Below are 19,372 nucleotides of genomic sequence, written 5' to 3'. Positions count from 1 at the left end.
TATGTTTATCTAGGCCAAATAGATGTGCCTTATTTGATGAGAATTAATCTATAAGCCCGACATAGACTTTATAAGCCTCCGCCATGCCGCTGCCAAAGGAATAACGCCTTTTGATTGGAGAAAAAATATACTGACAGTCGGAAGTAGGAGTGCACTTCGGACCACTGCGGCCAGCGGGACACCCTGTTCTTCAGTATGTCGGCCTTTCACAGAAAGACCACTAGGTGGCACTAAAACCGAAAACGAAAGCGTAAAAGACTGGCATGGTAGTAGTGGGGCTGCTTAAGTCCATTTTTGAGCCGAATCGTTCACTTTGTGGTACAAGCACCAAATTTGGTACAAATGATGTCCAGGACATACCTTCTAATAAAAGTACGTTGCCCAGCTGAAAATCCAAGAGGGCCGCCAGTTTTCAAGATGGCCGCCTCGTCAAACGCCAAAAAAAGGTTTTCGAGGTAGAACTTGAATTAACAGAAGAATGTTAATGATCCAAGCATCAAAATGAATGTATTATGACTGGAATAACTCGATGGTGTCAATTGAATTCCAATATGGCCACCAATTTTCAAGATAATGGCTATTAAATGACTAAAAAGTAGCGTTTTCGCGTTTTTTCTTCAGTTTTCTGCAATGATCTTAAGTGAAAATCAGAAGAATTCTGAGGGATGTGTTTTTTGTGTGAATCATTTGTGAAAATGTGTCCAAACTTTTGACTGTCACTCACCACACACACACACACACACACACACACACACACACACGCACACACACACACATACAGCAACACAAGCGTTCTTTACTGAAATAAAAGTACTAATTTAGCAATATAAATGATAATTCATTAAAATTCTGTGGTCAACATTTATTGGTTAGTAATTTTTTATAAGAGTGATGTCAAAGCACAACCAGGGCACACTGGTGACATCACTGCTGTGAGACTCAGCATGGGGTTCAGTGTCAGCTTGTAGTGTACTAACTGTAGTTGTAGTTTACTAACTGTTGTAGTGGTGTACTCACTGTAGTTGTAGTATACTTTAGTGTCCCAAATGCTATCTAATAAGCCCCTGTATAGACTCAACTAGAAGTTTAGTTAGTTGTAGTATTGTAGTTAGATAGCCGCACCTGAATTGACAGGATGTACCAGCGCGGGATAGCCGAGCCAAGGGTAACGGGGCTTTAGTTACCTGGATGGTGTACAGATCGCACGGGATTTATGGCACTGGATGAACGATCAGGCTAGGTGTAGGGCACCAGATACTTGAACCTAGTTGCATCCCATATTCCAATGTGCTATGATATTTTGTATGTTTGGGTGGTAAAAGGATAATCCCTCGACCTTCAACTGTATAAGATGTCTGCCGATAATCCATTGAGTTGTGCTACTAAAACTGACTGGAGCAAGTGTTGCCTCTGTCAGACAGATACAAAAGCAGCGTTGAAGTCTCCCCCTACCCGTTATGAGTGTAGTTCTGACGGCTATTCCATGATAGCCAAAAACATACCTCTATTTCAGGCAATCAACCTGTTGCCCATCAGGTTAGACACATCCAGATTGGATGATGGACTCGTCAGTCTCAGAAGTCCTTCACTGACAAGGTCCAGAGGTTGTTTGCTGTGATGAAGGATCTAGGTAATCCTTTTCAGGAAGAGTCCAAAGATCTGCTCACATTGGACACAAAAAACAAGCTGAGCTTGTAAGAACTCACTTTGAGAAAGGTCAAGTTGCCTTCAGAGATTTTTTCAATGGTCTGGGTGATGAGACTTCCTTCTATAGGCCGATTAAAAAGAACAAAGTTGACTTCTTTCGCCAAGAAGCAGCTTCAGCTTGCAGTGACATGAAGAAGCAGGTACTCAAAGATGACTGTCGCCTGTTCTCACAGCTCTTTATATCCTGCCAATCACGAGAGTGTGACCTGCTTGAGTTCTTTAAGCATGAGAATCAGTCTTTCCCTGCAGCACTGAGCGACACAGGGAAACTCTACTACGGCCAGAAGTCTCAGCTTGCAAACATTTTGGAAGCTACCATTTCTCCTCCTGACAAACAACCAGAATGTGGTGCTATTATCATTGATGGTTCCTCTCTTGTGTATTCATTGTCTCCAAAGACATCAAAGACCTTTGAGGAATATGCTGTCCAAGATGTAGTTCCAAAGATCCAGGCATACTCATCAAAGTATGAGCGAACAGACATAATTTTTGATGTCTACTGGACTTCAAGCCTGAAGGCTGAAACAAGGTCAAACAGAGGTAAGGGAGGTCGACGTAGAGTGACAGACAAAACCAAACTACCGCCCAACTGGAAAAGCTTCTTGCGAGACAATGAAAACAAGACTGAACTCTTTGGGTTCCTAGCAGAGAACATAGTGACCTTGTGTCCTGACAATGTCGTAGTTGTGACCAAAGGAGAGCAGGCTCTTTCAAACAAACCCATCAGCCTTGAAGGTTTAAGTCCTTGCAACCACGAAGAAGCTGACTCCAGAATCTTCACACATGCTCTTCATGCAGCCAAGCAACAGATAAAGTCTGTGTTGATTAAGGCATGCGACACAGATATTCTTGTGGTTGCAGTCAATGTTTTTGCGACTCTTCAGGATGCAGGCTTGGAAAAGATCTGGATAGAATTTGGCCAGGGTCAGTCCATTAGGTGGTTGCCAATTCATGATATGGTGGTGAATCTTGGCCCAGAGAAATCCAGTGGCATGCTGTTCTTCCATGCCTTCACTGGCTGCGATGTTGTGTCAGCTTTCCGTGGTAAAAGCAAGAAAAGTGCATGGCAAGCATGGGAGGTTTGCTCTGAAGTTAGTCCTGTCTTCAAAAAGCTCAGCCAATACCCACCTATCATAGAAGATGCAGACCTCAACATCCTTGAGAAGTTTGTCATCACCATGTATGACAAGCAAAGTACTACATGCAAGGTTGATGAGGCAAGACTGGACTTGTTTGCTCGGAAGCAAAGGTCTTATGATGCCATTCCACCAACAAGCGCATCCCTCGTTCAGCATGTGAAACGGTCTGCTTTCCAAGCTGCCTGCATATGGGGCCAAGCAACAGTGTGCAAAATGCAAACTGAAAGTCCTGCCAACTGGGGCTGGCAAAAAGATGGTCAGATCTGGCAAGTTCTCTGGACAACCCTTCCACCCATTGCTCAGACTTGTGAGCAGTTGACAAAATGTGGCTGCAAGACTGAATGCCAAGGACGATGCAAATGCTATCGCTTCGGCCTGAAGTGCACACAGTTGTGTGCCTGTGCATGTGAGGGCTAAGAAAATAGAACAACCAAGTTTAAGTTGAATGTTTGAGTTGGATATTTGTATTATTATTTTTTAAGTTATGTTGATTCAAGTTCTGGATCGTAAAACATGCAGCCTATGCTTTGACACCTTTTCTGTGTTTTTATACCGTTATCTAAAAATTAAAAAAAAAAAAAAAAAAAAAATTGCCTATACAAAAAAAAAAAGAAAATGGGGGAGACAAAGACAGCCTCTACGTGGCCTCCCCTACAAGTAGCTAACAGGTCCAAAAGCTTTAAGTGAAACTAATGTCTTTGTGAGTGTTTTTTTCATTTAATTCGCATTGTATCATCATAATATTCAATAATTTTGATTTTCTAAATGCAGAGTTGTATTTCTCATGTGCAAAAACACATATTTCAATGTATAAACCATCAGAATAGGACTATTCAATCAAAATATAGTTCAAACGCTGTTTCAAACCACTTCGAATGGCGGCCATCTTGAAAAATGGTGGCCACTTTGTTTGTTCAAGTGGGCAACGTACTTTTATGAGATAGTAGGTCCAAAAGCACTTGTGTACCAAATTTGGCGCTTGTACCACAAAGTGAACGATTTTTCATTAATGTGCTCCACTATAGGATGGGAGAGCTTGAACTCGAAAGTTAGAGCTAACCTCTTGCTGGTTAACATGGTCAGAAAGCTTTGTAGGATGTTTGGTGGAAATTACGGCAATTCATAATTTACCTGCTGGAAAAGACGATCCAATGTGAAGTCCATATCAAGTAACTACTCGATTGAATTCCCCTTATTTAGTGTCTCGCTGTATGTGTATTGAATCATCCACACCACAAACCTTTCAGAAAGCCACCTTTATTCATCTATTCATCATGATTTGCTTTCATGTAGCACAAAGTGTATTCCATGTTTTATTGTCACGCACCAACAGCCACAACAAGGCACTTTCAGAGCGATACCAAACCCTGCGTTATCTTCAGCACGAAGCGAAAGCTCTGTTTAAACACAAACTCTGTGCATTGCGTCCCTGACAACAAGCCCTGCAAAAAAAAAAAAACACGTTTTATTTTTCTTCGGCCCAGCGCAACAGGCCACAGCGCTCCAGTGATCCTGTGGGCAGAAGCTGTTCAGCCTCCCCCCGTCTCTCAGTCTCTCCCCTCCCCGGTTCTTCAGGAGATGAAGTTGGTCTGTGGGATGAAGGTGTCGACCTTGTGGTCTGCAGGGTTGGCTGAGGCCTCGTAGTTACAGATGGTCACCTCATGTCTGTAAGCCTGCAGAGACCGAGAGAGGCCAACAGAAAGACAGAGAGAGAGTGGGAGAGATCAAGGGGGATGGATAGAGACAGAGACAGATAGGCAGAGAGAGGCAGATGACAGAGAGAGAGAGAGGTTTAGAGCTACATCCTCTGACCTCAATATTTGGAATATTCATGACAATACAAAGCTCTCAGCCAATCGGATAGCCTTGAATGTATTTTACACTAGTCTCACCTACTTTGTTGCAAAGCATATTTTGTCATGAGCCCAGCAGACTTCAGATTGCTGAATATACATGAATAAGTGTGAGGGGATACGGAACTGATACTCACTTCAGAGAACTCTCCCCGTAACCCGATGTAATAAACGCGGGTGGTCTCGGTGCCAAAGTTTTTGGACACATGGATGGAGAGGTGGTTCACGTTGGTGAAACGAGCAATTCTGAAAATTAAGAGGCATCAGCAAGTGATAAAAAAGGATTCATAACTTGTTTATCGACCCATCTAGGATAGGCGGTGTGTGTGTGTGTGTGTGTGTGTGTGTGTGTGTGTGTGTGTGTGTGTGTGTGTGTGTGTGTGTGTGTGTGTGTGTGTGTGTAGCATCATTGCTTAGGTGTCATCAGGGATGTCGAATACAGAAAAAAAAAAGAAATAGAAGTACCTTGTCCGCCGTGTCCTAAAAATGCCCTGTGACATCACAATGAACTAGTGAACGAACTTAGTGTAAGTAATTACACCGTCAAAGGAAAAACTACTCTCACAATAACAACACCCCAACTCCCCCTTGTCTTCTTCTGTTCCGACGTGCAAGCTAACAGCCGTTCAATTTTACTCCTCTATTCCAAAGGGAGAGATGAAAGTACTACTGCACTGCCTGCTGTTATTTGTCAGTGAATATGAAGATGGTGTAGTCAGTGGATAGGCTGTCAGACTCCCAGCCAGAAGTGTTTGATTGGGTGTTTGGTTTGGATCCCCATGTCCGCAGTGCATCGTGTGGGCATCCTCGAACAAGAGGCCTAACAACCTCCCCCTTAATTACATCTGCATTCAGTATGAATTGCTTTGGATGAAAGGATCGGCGACACGACTGAATAGAACGGATAAAAAATAGACAGATGAGGGAGAGGAGAGGAGAGGGATCTGTCATGGCAACGTGTGAGGATGAGGAGACTTATTCCCCGGATCAGATGCCATCAGAGCTGGATGCCAGTGGTTAGCAGCCATGCGGAAAATTACAAACAACGGCAAGCCCAAACATTGCCATTTAGCTTTGGAGATGTCCGAACCTTTGTCTTTACAAGTCTACACTTGCAGCCCCGATGCATTGTGGTGCAAGATGATGCTGCACGCATACTGCAGTTACGCAGGAATTATGCTAGCATGAGTCTATTTTGTTTGCTCATGGGTTCCTTACTTGGTGGGATACTCCAGCTGGGCCTGGGGGTCACGGTTGAGACGAAATGCTTGATCGGGTTCTCGGCCCACGTCGTCAAAAGACATGTGGGGTATGTTCTTGTACCTAGAATCAAGTGATTGATACAACATTAAAAGAGAAGCCTTTTTTAAACACTGTGCATGAAGTCTTCATTTCAGATGATGAAAATGATCATGATAATGTACACTTACATTGTGCCAGTATAAACAATATTTTTTCATTTGTAATTCATTATTGTTTAAGAGAAACAGAAGGAGAATAATAATACTAATACTGTTATTAAAGTCTTTAGACAGGATACACTTAAGGTTAGTTTAAGACAGATGAATCAGAACATTTAGGAAAGGATCAACTTGCAGTCGAATCTCAGCAGGGTGTGTCTCATCATCCTCTCCTGATATGATGATTCCCTTTAGTTTCACACTGCCAGTAAACCTGGAAAAGAGAACCCTCTTCAGTTTTTTCGCTTTTATTTTTTTGATATATCTGAGAACCTGTGTTGGCGGAATGGCGGTTGTTCTGAAAAGAGCTTTATAAATGCATTACATTTACCATTTATTAATGACAATCGTAACCAACGTATTATACTATATACCATATACATTGAAATCCCAGTTTAAAAGGCCAACATTTCTATGTTCAATAGATGGTTGTGGACTTACGGGATGTTGAAGAGAAGTTCTTCGTCTGCATCACTCTCAACGAACTGAGGAAAAAGAATAGTTAATCCTAAATCTTTGCATCCTTTCCATCATCATCGAACCAATCGATTCGATCTTATCTTGGTACCCCAAGTAACGTGATGGTAGGGTCAGCGTTATCTTAGTCCGAGGTTCAAAGGGATCTATTAATTCTAGTATGAGGCAAGCAATGTGTGTCTCCTTTTGAAACTATGTTGCGGGGGAAATATGACTACATATATTATGAAGTAGCCAGGTCTCATTGGACAGCAGTGGTTTGTGACCTAAAAATCCAACGTGGATTAGATCAATTCGTTTAAAGCAGTTAATGTGACGCACATCATGTGAACCTCTTCGCACCCCAAACACACATTCATGCACATGTTGTGTGGTTGTCAACACAACTTGTTGACAAGCAGCCATACTTTACCCTTTCTCGATCTGTGCGCTGATCCCAAGCTTTGAACACAAGCTTGCCGTCTCCCTCCCGACTCTCGTTAAGGCACTGCAGCTTCTCGGTATCTATGCGCTGATAGAGTGCGTACTCGAGACCCCTTTCGGCCGGCTCATGCTCCCCTTCGCACCCGCCGTGGCCGTGGCCGTGCCCCCCGCCGCCGCCGTGCCCATGGCCGTGACCCGACATGATGGAGAAACACGGAGATCTGCCGATTCAAACTTTCAGTCTCAAAGGAAACACGCAGGCGCACAAGCAAACACTCTTTCAAAGTGATAGGGCTAGTTTCACATTGCTTCTTATAGCTCTCAAAAATGTGGACGCACGAAGAACACATAGGTGAGGCAAGCTACTAAAATACAACTGACATCCGGTCGATTCCTTTCAAAACAAAATACACAAGATAGAAACGGTGTTTAAACGATGGTCAGATTTTTTTTCACATTTGTCTACATTGAGACGCTTTTGGTAAACATAAAACCTAGAAAACATGCAATATTTATTTCCCTTAGTTTAGACTGAACATGTGCAATTTGAACAGGGTTGAGATTTGATCTTGATCACCGCCGTTTCCGGTTATTTCTGCAGAATTGCAAAAAGCTACTTCCGGTAGTAACTTCCACAATAAAACTCAAATACGATGACTAGGTAAAATATGTTTTCATACAACATCTTACATTGAAACTAATTTAGTAATCGAAGATACCATAAATGAATCCCTACAGAATTTAATTAATCTTTCACCTGAGGCACAAAAAGCACTGCACATGGTAAGGGCAAACAAAAAAAAAGGTTTTATTAAAAATCTCCATATAACATTTATTAAAATCTAATAAAATAACTTTTTGTTCCACGTTCTTTGCTGTCCAAGTTTTCTGGTTCCAGTTTCGAGGATGGAAATAAATACGTCATGATCAGTGTCGAAGTGAAGCTGTAGCGATCAATAGTTCATCCATAATCATTTTCAAATACACCTTGATCAAAATATTGAATTTTCAATTGCATTACACAGTGGATATGGAGCACAATAAAAAAAGAAAAAGAAAATACACATAGGGTTAAGAATTAGCAGATGTGCCTCTTCAGTTGTTCTTTTAAAAAAATGCCAAGTCACTAACCAGCCATTGTATGCTTTGTGTTTGAGGGGTCACTCTACCGAGAAAGATTTGTACAATTTCATTATTTTTGTTTTAAAAAGGCAGAATTCTCTGCAATGTCGGTCTGATGTAGTGTACGCGTTTCAGGAGGAATATTATCCCACGTTGGAAATGTGCCGTCTGAAACGACAGTATAGACCTGCTGTATATCACCCTTTTAGGGAACAATCGTGGAGTGAGTATGCTAGGGACAGGTTCAAAGAGTGATTAGGTGAAAAACTACGCCGACATCCTACATGGAAAAAAACCTTTCCGTTTGGACCTCCCCCTTAATTTTATCAGCGAAAATCACCCAACACCTAAACATATCGCACACCCACTGATCACATTTCACAATATAAATACTTTGTAAAATTCTAAAAATACATCCATCAACATGGAAATTCCATTTCTCTCCATTCCCCCAAAAAAATAACGTTTTGGGTGTAACATGTGTGTGTGTGTGTGTGTGTGTGCGTCTGTGTGTGTCAAAATAAAATGAACATAAATTAAACTTAAATTCTCCATCTTAGTGAAGGTTAAAAATCGATAAAATATATTCAGTCCGTTATTTCCTTCTTTCTACCGCCGGGAGAAACGGTTCTTGAATGCCTTGATTGTTTTGGCCATCATGGGGGCGATTTCTACAAGACAAGGAGAAAAATACCTCAAATCAGTCACACAGAACACTGATTCATCGTGTTGTACCACGCATCAATCCAATGTCTAACAATGAACTCGTCAATAGTAGATCTAACAGCCCTTTTGGGATCATTAAAGCTAGGGTAAGCATTTGGGGATAAACTAGCCAGCATAAGCGTATCCAATTTAAAACATCCCAGCCCTCCCTACAATGCCACTCCATCAAAACACATGGCTAGCTCGCTAGCTTTAGCCACAGCTCTGCCTAGCCTTGCGGTCTAAGACTCAGGTCATGGCCATGAGTTCAGGGGCAGAGTGCACGTAGGTAGCCGGGCGGGTACGTAGTGCCTATAATTATAATAATACATTTTATTTTGACATCCAAAAGCAAAAGCAAGTAGTAAATAATCAGAAACCATTGATAATATGCAGAAATAATAATAATAACAACCGCCTTTAATTATATTACAATGATACATTTTATTTTTGCTTCAAAGTATATGAAAAAAAACTAATAATCGATTCACAAACAAAACACAGAACACAGATGGAGGTCAACAGCGCCACCTACTTTTGACCACTGGCTTATCCCGTCCCGGTGGTCCCCCCACCCCAGCCCCTAGGGAGGCACGGGCCGAGCCCTGGGGGGGGCTGCCCTGGGAATAGGAGGCCGAGGAGGAGGAGGAGAACTGGCTGGGATCACCGGGGACAGAGTAGGAGGTGGCCGGCCGGATTCTACACAGGAAGGAGGAGGAGGAGGAGGAGGAGGGTTAATGAGTGGGTCTCATTAGGGAAGAACGATGGACAAAGATCGTGATAGGCAACAGGTGACAGCCTGGGCCACTCAATGACTTCCAAAAATGACTGGCTGCTTGTGGAAGTGTTTGGACGCCTGCGGCGAGGCTAGCGCACCAGGATGATGGATCCTGGTCGAAAGGTGCCGGCTCCAATACCCCCCCTTAGAGAAACCTACCTCTCCCTGCTCCTCAATAGACAAACTGCTTGGGAGGAGGCCGCCTGCCTGACTGAAAAGTTCATCGCCCAACCACACGGTGCAGTATCCCCATTTAATCATCTTAAGTAATCCTCATTCTTCAGCTTAAAGAAACCTTAAAACTTATCTTTTAAAAAAAGCCTTTTGCTAATTTCTCTTTTACTGTATGTGTATTATATGTTTTAACAACCCTTTTTTCTTTGTCTTTTAAACTCTGTGGCACTTTGAGATTTTTGTTTGTATTTTTTCGAATTTCCGAATTATTTATTATTCAGCTTGAAAATACAAATCCACGTACTGCTTTGATTTAAAGACGACCTCTCCCTAAACACAGTCCTTCTGCCCCGCCCTGCCGGGCAGCCGACCACAGTGGTGATGAAGGTAAGAACATCAGTCAGTCAGCAGGTGCAACCAGGTATGATGGTGGGTGTGTGGGTGGGTAGGTGGGGTAGGTGTGGTGGGTGTGTGGGTGGGTGTATGGGAGGGTGGATAGGTGGGGTGGGTGTGTGGGTGGGTAGGTGGGGTACTGACTTGATGGGTGCGGCGGCGGCGGCAGAGCGGGCCGTTGAGGTGGAGAGCGTGCCAAACTTCTCCTGGCGTCGCCGGACGTCACGCGGCGGCTTGGCTACAGAGTTCACGAACGCCATCTTCACCTGTCTCCCTGGCAACCGAACACAGGACAAAATAAAAACACACACGGTTGGTGCCTGAGCAAGACAAGTCGTCCTCTCATAACCGTAGATCCAAACGTACATTTGAAAAACATGTTTGTCTTTAATCCACACGAGCCGCAGCGTTTTCCTCTTCCAAACACTTGATTATGTTTTTTAAAGTGTGACCTCAAATGGACGAATCTGAAACAACTCATGTATGGGCGGGGGATTGTTTATTGAAAAAGATTGCGCACTATCACGACGCGTTTCAGTCTGGACATAAGTTTAAGAAAAAAAACTAGGTGAACGAAGGTGCGACGTTTCACACAGAAACAGCCCCTCTTCATCTTTCTACGAGCCACACGGACAGACCAACACCCAGGTCCTGAATTGACCATCTTGAACTTAGAGCCCCGCCGCCCCCCGGCTCCACCTTTGGGTTTGTTGGCGTGGGCCGAGCTGATGTTCTGGGTGAGCATGCGAAGGCGCTCCTCGCGCTCGTCGTGCAGCCGCAGGTACATCTCCCGCCACGACTCGTACTCCTCGGGGCCGGAGCGCCGGAAGTCCCGCTCGCAGTGGCGCAACCACAGGTCGTCAGAGTCCGCGATGAAACACTGGGGGGGAGGGGGGCGCACACAAACACACACGCGTACTTCATTAGCCAAAGATTGCATGCATCCATACGCGAGGACTTGTGAGGCCAGCCACGCGTCGGAACAAATCAGACGATGAAGTGACATCTTGGAACTCGGTCAAACTGCTGTCCTGACAAATGTGACGTATCACGCGGTCATTCTGTAGGAAAGGCTACAATAGAAGAAAAGGTAGTCTGGGTATCAAATTAAACACACACTGCATAAAAGGGAGAGGTTATTCTACCCTGGTACAGTTAACAGCACAGAGAGGTAGAGAGAGAGATAGAGAATGGGGGCGTAACAAAGTTCCTGTGTAAAGGCCATCGTTGTCTTCAAAGTCTCTTGAAAGAGATTGAAGAGATTACTTCAGTTAGATTGAGGATATCGAATTGTAACTTAAGGGCTTCAGTTCCCCACGGGGGAAGTGCTGCACAAATGACTTCTTTCTGGTACTTCCGTTGTCATTTTAACAACCGGGGGGGGGTGTACCGAGTTGCACTCCTCGATGCGGTAGAGCTGCTCTGGTGTGCATCTCTCCAGCACCGGCTCCAGGATCTGGAAGGGGACCCCACCCACCTCGTCGATGGCTGAGGTGAGGAGAGAGGGAGGGAGGGGGCAGAGGAGGCTGCAGTCAACAAGAGAGAGGCTTCGGACATGTTAATAAAAAATAATCCCTGAAAGAGAAGTTATGGTGTTCGCACTCAGGGGATATTTGTAGAATACTGACTTCTTTTTTGAAATGATAAGATTCATAAAACGTAAAACTTAGTGGTGGTAAATCTGAAAGGAGGACAGAGATGGAGAAAGACAGAGGCAGAGACAGACAGAGACACACAGAGAGAGAAAGAGACGGAGAGCGAGACGGACAGAGTTACACACACAGACTGCGAAACCAGGTCGCTCACAGTCGATGTTGTTCTGCAGCACGCGGAGGCACTGCTCGTAGAGGGACATCATCTTGGGCAGGTAGGCCGTCTTGGTGCCCGAGTAGACCGTCATCTTGGAGTTGAACCGCTTCCCTGTGAACCCTGACTCATCCTCCCCGTTGGCCTGGGGGACTGAAGCAGACAGAGAGAGAGAGAGAGAGAGAGAGAGAGAGGTGAGTGACAGGTAGAGAGACACAGAGGAGGACAGAGAGAGGTAAAGATAACGTTCTAAATGTCATGGCTGGACTTCTGGGTTTGGACGGCACTCTGCCTGGGTCGGACACCAGAAACTTTGAGGTCCCTGTGATTGGTCGAAACTAATGCCTCAAAGGATTTCAGAACTCACTCAAGACTTTAGATAGGAATCTAAAAGTTCATTAGAGATCTCAGCTACAGATAATACTGAGATGCAGAACCTGTTTGTCTGTTGAAACGCAGCAGGTCACAATCTGACGGGTTAAACGTCGGCACAGATGGCTCGAGGCCCATGCCGATCAAATGCTACGCTCCAATTTGTGAGCGAGCTCCAGCATGGAAGACCTTCAGGCGTTTAAACAGCAGCTCCTCCTGAACTGACCTGGACGCCAATCAGAGCACCCCTCACCAAAACAAAAACCATAGTCTCTATTTGGCAGATCCTTCAATCCAAATCGATTTATAGTGAATTCAGATCTGGGTTGTTTAGAAGAGGGCCAAGAATGCCTACAGGTAGAAAGGCATGAGAAACTTCTTCCCCTATCATTAGGCCGCTTAATTACACCCAAAACAACAGTAGGGCCTGTGTGCACTCGCTAATGTCCCGTTTAGATGTAGGATATTCACGCTTCACCTCAACGAGACTGGAGCAGACATGCCGCCACACACAACCTCCGCCTACCTTTGCGTCTTTGTGGGGACAAGGGCTGGGGGTCCAATGAGGGCAGGGGTCTGTAGTTGGGCTGGATGGCTGGTAGGGGGAAGTCCGGCAGTGCAGGGACCGCCTCCACAACCTACACACACACACACACACACACACTTATATAAACATAGATAAGGACTGAGAGCAGCTTCATACAAACATGCAGGGCTGGGCTTCCAAGAGGGTAAGGGTGTATTTTGTTACTCATGAATACGTCGGGAAGATTTGCGGAGATCCCACTCTGTTCTCTTCATTCCACTAAGGTTTTTTTACGATGCCTGTATATGAGGAATGCATTCGCCAGGAGAATTCAACCCCGGAGACCTCAGTGCACCTCCAAAATGGCAAAGTGGTCTTTTTTAAGTTTATTTGACGAGACATAATCTAATTTCATTCGATTGTTGGTGGGCCAATAAAAGCTCTTTCAATGCTATTCTGTTCTGCTATTTGAGGACTTACAGTAAGTAAACAGTCGAACATAAAACACAACTTTATATGGAATTTTCCATTGTTAACTTTATATGGACCCCAGTCCTGCGAGCGTAACTTAACTAGCCACTTCTTTCAAACAGTGAGCTCTTCCAAATGACCCGCGGCTACAAACTCACCCTCCTGCGTTTCTCAGGGGTCGCGGCGATCGGGGAGGAAGCCACCTCGGCCTTCTTGCTGCTCTTCGTACCGTTGGACTTGCTGGGCTTGGATGAGGAGGAGGATGAGGAGGAGGCAGCGGCCGGCTGGGTCCGTGCGTGGGAGGAAGACGAGGATGACGACGGGTGGGAGGGCCGGCTGTGTGACGACGATGACGAGGGCTTACTCTTCTTCTTCTTCGGCGTCTTCGGTGAAGCGTCGTACATGAGGAAGGACTCAAAGGACATGGTGGGGGTGTCGAAGTCGTCCTCCTCGCCGGGTCCTGGGTCTTTGGGGGCCTGGGGTCGCCCTTGGGAGGCAGAGGAGGGACGGGGGGTCTTAGTATGCACGGGAAACCGCAGAGAGCTCTCGGTACGATATTAGAAACGATTACTGAGAGCCAATAAGATGTGTTTTCGCAATTATGTAATTATGTACAAATTGTGATTCTATCAAAAAACAAATGCAAGGTTAAAATGATAAATGGACTGCATTTATATAGCGCTTTTACAATATTGCTTAACGTGCACACATTCACCAAGCGAGGGAAGTGTCAACCGGGCAAGATCGACACCTTAACACTCCAGGAGGAACCAGGGATCCAACTAGCAACCTTGCGGTTACCAGCCAACCCGTTTTACCTCCTGAGCCACTTGCCACCCTGGTAAAACTCGTATAATGATTGAGTTTGTGTTCTACAGGTTGGCCATTGTTATATATTGAGACTTAACAGAGCCGAAGATTGTAGATTGATGCAGATCCACCATAGGTGAATACACTATTGTGCCCTCTGTAGGAGTGTACCATTATTAATCTTTCCCTTAAGACGACTTTGACGTTTCTTGCTTACATGTCTTTTTGAGTATTTTTAGAAGCAACGAATCCCAGTACACACATTAATCTATTTCTTCCACACCCATAAGGATTAGGGATTATTTGTCTAAATAGGTCATGCCTATGTTCTTTGTGTTTTCATCTTTAGGACATGAATACACAGAGAGACGCAGTCTAGAATATTATGTTCTCCACACAAAAGCATTGACCCTTTGAAAGGCTTACGCCTCAAATCATCTAATCTGGGCCTCTGAAGCCTTTTGAGCCTATAACTAATTCTTTGAATTACATATTTGATACAGCTTATAATATCAGTCAATGAGTTCATCTGTAAAAAGACGTCAATGGCTGATTGTAGCAAACCAAAGCCAGATCTAAGAATGAATAGTAGGGGTGGAGAACGCTGCTGGTTTAAGGAAGTCCCGGCTGTGGGTGTCAGTGTGACCTTAAACAGTGGTGCTCAAACTGTGGGTCGCGACCGGTCAGTGGGAGGCCCCAGGGGAACAAGTGGCCTCAAGAAGCATCAAGTAGTAAACATTCGTTTGAAGACTGAAAAGGGGAGAACTGTTTTGATGAACAAACAAGAGACACATTTTAATTATCTCTGTCGTTTTTTGGACAATGAAACAATGACAATGTTTTGCTCATTTTACTCTGCTAAATATTTGACGGTTCACGGCCTCAAAAAGGGTCCGGAACCAATGACCCGAAAAAAATCCCTGACACACTCAATCACACCTTCGTTCCGACTCACCATCAGCTCCTCCCTTCTTCCTCTCCTCCCTCTCCCCCCTCTCCTTCTCCCTCTTGCCCTCGGGCAGGTCGGCGTGCCGGCTGTGCTTGGCCGCCTTGGCCACGCCTCCCGGAGACCGTTCTGCCTCCACCGCCCTCCGCTTCTTCGGCGGCCTCTCCTCCGCTCGTTCTCGGTCCCGCCGGTCGCCGTGGGAACCGCGGGCCTGCGGCGGCTGGGCCGGGGGAACCCCGCCGGGCCCCTTGTGGGGCTTGCCGTGTCTGGGGGCGTCCCGGCCGCGGGCGGGGGGCGGCGACGGGGCCACGGGCGGGGGGCTGGGCTGGGGGCTGTCGTCGTACTCGTCGGACCGGTAGCCCCCACCTCGGGGCTGCGGGCTGTAGCGCTCGTGCCGCTGGGGGCTGTGCTGGTGGTGCTGGGGGGGTGGGGAGGGGGAGTAGCATCTGCTGTAGCCCCGCTCCTCTTCCTCCTCCTCCTCCTCCGTCACCATCTCCTCCTCCCGGTGACGCCTCTGCTGCCGTTCCTCCATCTCCTCCTCCTCCTCCTCCTCTTCCTCCTCCTCTGGCTGAGGGGTGGGCGACCTGGCTCGCCGGTGGCCGCCGCCGCCGGCTTCATGGTGGCCCCGAGGGGGGGCTTTTGACCGGGGGGCCTCCTTGTGGAGGCTGGTGCTGTGTCTGGGGACCGGGCGAGAGGGGCCCAGAATAACGTTAAAACAAACGAATAAAGAATGGTTCCCAAAATAACCACATTCAAACACAACGAGTCAAAACCTGTGGAGTGGCGAACAATCGCGGTGTCGATAAAGTTTGGAAAGTCAAAGCAGCTCCGATATCGGATATCTTATATCGGGTTACGGTCAGCGTAACATTTTAATACAACAGCGCAAAGGCTTCTCTCCTTTCCAGGTCGCGTCTGGTCCGTCACGCATGCTGTACGGATTATAAACAGAACTAACGGGACAACATTGAGGTCTTTTCCAGGATTTCCCCCTCGGTGATTAGGATGGCCGATAAACACACTGACATGGAGCGCCAACTGAACGTCACGACCCGCACTCACCTGTCGGCCACCGGCTGGGGAACCAGCTTCTTCCATTTGGCGACCAGGCCTTTGGCCACCTCGCCCGCTAGCTCATGCTTCCGGAAAGAATTTACAGTTTTCCCAACGCCAGTGTCCTGATGAATCATGGTGAAGGAAAAGTTTAGTAAACAAAAAATAGTCTTTTTGGTTACTCAGACAAACTTTTGTTCAGTTGATTATTTATTCTGTAACTTTACACTAGTTAAAAGTTCAACAAACCCCTTGTTTAATACACACATAAAAGTATATTATAGTAATAATGTGTCCTTGTTGTCATTTGAAGCATTTTGTCATTGAGGTAAGATCTATTGAGCGTGCACCAATATTGTATGCACTTAGCATTTTTGCACGTTTACCTGAGTTTGCGGTGTTACAAGCATGTGTTGGGGAGGGTCCCAAGTTAAGTTATCTAGCCATGATACGCTCCAACGCTTGCTCGCTTTCACCATAAAATACGGCTTACTGAGTTTTATTGGTTCTTAGGCTATCCTGCAGGGGCAACCAGGAAGGTTGCTAGGTTTAGCCTTTGCATCACGGAATACATTAGCTTAGAGAAGACATTATTTATCCATTGACGTGGCATGGCAGCCAGCTAACCACTCTTCAGTTGTGTTGCAGCCGGGTAGGCTAGCTGCGAGCTAAAGCTATCAACCTTTCTCAATACTGCTACATATAAAACATACAGGTCTGTACATGATATCAATTATTATTGAAAAGATGAGTCACGTGACAAATTACAAATATTAACAACTGTTTCTGACCTGCAATTGAGTGCGGTCACCGGTGACCATACTTTGACAGCTTGCAGTCAGCTTACAGTCAATATCGATAATTATCTTAATGAACAGCTGGTTTTAAACCTGAGGGTCGTACTAATTATAATATAGGGTAAATACGTCGACTCACCACGAGTATCTCAACTGTCATAGGCAGCTCCCCTAGTCGTCTCAGAGTCTTCAGGAGCTGAGAAAGACAACGAAAGATTTTAATAATGAAGATGATATTACTCAACATTATTATATCTATTGTAATCAACTGTGATTTACGTAGGAAAATGGCCACTTAGACAACAACTTTTCATTAACTCAAATAAAGTTAACATGTGTTAAATATAGACTTATTATCAGTAGCAACATAGAGATACACTTTAAACTGTAGATATTTGAGTAAAGGTTCATCTAGAAGAGAATGATTATATAATCATGAACATTTGAAGATTATCTCAAATACTTTAGAAAAGCAACTTCGTAAATAATTGTTAAATATCCCATTTGAATGGATATAAGATAAGTTGCCCATTGAACATACAAGAAATCGATTTGATATCTACTATTTACACAAGACAGGGGCCAAAGGGATACTACCAGCCTAAAACTGCACAGCTCATCAAATTGCACCATAATGTGCTATAGCACATGTTGTGCTTGGGTCGGCCACGGCGTGCAATCCATGCACATGTTCTAATTAATTTGGTAGTGATTGAGCATATGACAACAACCCAACAAAGCATTTGCATTTTGCGCACAGTCACGTCGTCATCAGAAGGCTCTTGTGGCCTGCGGGGCTGCATGTTTGTTCAGCTACCAAAAAAACTAGCGATAGCGTCAACACACTTAATTTAAAAGTGAAGAACGTGTCTCTCACATCTTCTCCTTTCATAAGTTGTGCGGGGAAATCGCAGAAGTTGCGGCAAAGGTGTGCGCGGCTAATGCTTTGTGTTCTCAGACCGCAGTCATTTAAGCAGCAAAATCCGCCTCATTGTTTACATTGAACATTTAATAATGCACTTTTTAAAAGGGACGATCTGTGGCACACACCCATGTAGGACCAGAGCTTTTAGCAAGGCAGCGTTCACATTGTCTGCTGTATTTTGTACTGCTTCTTTCAAAACGCAGTCATTTTTTTTGTTGTCTATACTTTTGCACTTTAGCCGTGGTGTTAGCAGCAGCACGACTAGCAGCAGCAGCACGGAGACGCGTCCCGGGTCTCCGGTAACGACGCTGTGTGGATGTCTTTATTACGGTGTTTTTCACGGATGAAATGCTTAGTGGTGGGTGATTACGTGTGTACAAACGAAGGCCCACAAGTTAAAGACCCCCGGGTTAACTGTGACGGGATCCCGAACCAAAAAGAACGTAGCGTTTTTTTCTTTTTTCACGGAACTAGATCCGTGGCGGCAGCCACACGGACGGTGAGGGCTCGAAGACCCGGGGAGTCGTGCGGTACACGGAGCGGTGCAGTCGGCGGGGAACCGAGGGACAATCCTTACCTTTTTGGGCTCTAAGTTCTCCGAGAGCCGAGACTGGAGTCTCTCCACTGCTTCCAGCAGCTCCTCCGCCATGTTTACTGCTGGTACCCTGTGCCCGGAAACAGTTTCATGGCTACGAGAAAAAAAAAATCGGATCTCCTTGTTTCTCGTCAGCGACGATCTGTAGGTTGACAGGGACGACCGGACGTGCGTCACGCAACAGCTGACAATGGGTGACTCGTCGGCGACGTCTGTTTTTGTTTGCGTTGGTAAAATATTAAATTACGGTAGTTGTAGTCGGTAGGCTGACAGAGTCAAAACTTTCTCTCAATACGAGTTTACAATTGCTAAAAAGTAAACTCTCTTGGACACCGATAGACCCCCCTCAAACGCACACACACACGCACACGAACACACAAACTCACGCACACACACACACACACACACACACAAACACACACACACACACCTTACAGTTTACTTTATTTACATATATAATGTAAATAAAATAGCCTACTTCAGTAGGCTTATATGTAGGCTAGGCAAGGAAAGTAAGACTTTTCAAAGGTCCCCTATCTGTCATCCCCCCCCCCCCCCCCCCTGGGCTGGTCTGGGGATATTTTTGGAGGGGTGGTTACCAAGTGGTGCCTGTATTTGGAGTTGGAGGGTGAGGCAGTGAGGGAGGGGGGGGGCTGAATGGTTGTGGTGTACAGCTCTGACAGGGGATATGGGTGTGTGTGGAGTATGGTGGAGGTGGCAGGGGGAAAGGGTTGGGGTGTACATTGCTTTGGTGAGACCGCCCCCCCCCCCCCCCCCCCCCCCCCCCCCCCCCTCCTAAGCGACCCCAGGTTACAGCCTCAAACACGGACACACACACAC

General features: G+C 45.6%; 2 protein-coding genes across 2 annotated transcripts; both read right to left on the bottom strand.

The window, feature by feature from the left end:
• Positions 1 to 4,083: 4,083 nt before the first annotated feature.
• On the bottom strand, positions 4,084 to 7,425 carry pithd1 (PITH (C-terminal proteasome-interacting domain of thioredoxin-like) domain containing 1). The gene is made up of 6 exons (XM_079749782.1): positions 7,049 to 7,425; positions 6,601 to 6,644; positions 6,296 to 6,373; positions 5,918 to 6,022; positions 4,837 to 4,945; positions 4,084 to 4,519 (listed from the first exon to the last, which is right to left on the bottom strand). The coding sequence occupies exons 1-6, from the start codon at positions 7,259 to 7,261 to the stop codon at positions 4,418 to 4,420; spliced, it is 651 nt and encodes a 216-aa protein (XP_079605908.1). The 5' UTR covers positions 7,262 to 7,425; the 3' UTR covers positions 4,084 to 4,417.
• Positions 7,426 to 7,843: 418 nt separating this feature from the next.
• On the bottom strand, positions 7,844 to 18,654 carry eloa (elongin A). The gene is made up of 12 exons (XM_079749153.1): positions 18,515 to 18,654; positions 17,152 to 17,208; positions 16,225 to 16,340; positions 15,172 to 15,839; positions 13,565 to 13,893; positions 12,936 to 13,047; positions 12,038 to 12,190; positions 11,622 to 11,719; positions 10,931 to 11,111; positions 10,376 to 10,505; positions 9,422 to 9,585; positions 7,844 to 8,852 (listed from the first exon to the last, which is right to left on the bottom strand). The coding sequence occupies exons 1-12, from the start codon at positions 18,584 to 18,586 to the stop codon at positions 8,791 to 8,793; spliced, it is 2,142 nt and encodes a 713-aa protein (XP_079605279.1). The 5' UTR covers positions 18,587 to 18,654; the 3' UTR covers positions 7,844 to 8,790.
• Between the last annotated feature and the right edge of the window lie 718 nt (positions 18,655 to 19,372).

The sequence above is a fragment of the Pollachius pollachius genome (genome assembly GCF_949987615.1).
Source record: "Pollachius pollachius genome assembly, chromosome: 13".
NCBI lineage: Eukaryota > Metazoa > Chordata > Actinopteri > Gadiformes > Gadidae > Pollachius > Pollachius pollachius.
Note: the sequence above shows the minus strand (reverse complement) of the source record. Positions and strands in the feature narration are given on the sequence as shown.

Bases quoted from the DNA above. Each gene is read 5' to 3' on its own strand.
- eloa (XM_079749153.1), bottom strand. From the start codon at position 18,586: ATGGCGGAGGAGCTGCTGGAAGCAGTGGAGAGACTCCAGTCTCGGCTC. The intron at 15,840-16,224 runs GTGAGTGCGGGT...CCCGGTCCCCAG, and splicing joins CCCCAGCCGGTGGCCGACAG to ACACAGCACCAGCCTCCACA. The intron at 11,720-12,037 runs GTGAGCGACCTG...TCCTCACCTCAG, and splicing joins GCTGCAGAACAACATCGACT to CCATCGACGAGGTGGGTGGG.
- pithd1 (XM_079749782.1), bottom strand. From the start codon at position 7,261: ATGTCGGGTCACGGCCATGGGCACGGCGGCGGCGGGGGGCACGGCCAC. The intron at 6,645-7,048 runs GTAAAGTATGGC...CTTTTTCCTCAG, and splicing joins AGCGCACAGATCGAGAAAGG to TTCGTTGAGAGTGATGCAGA. The intron at 4,520-4,836 runs GTGAGTATCAGT...CGGTCTCTGCAG, and splicing joins TACGGGGAGAGTTCTCTGAA to GCTTACAGACATGAGGTGAC.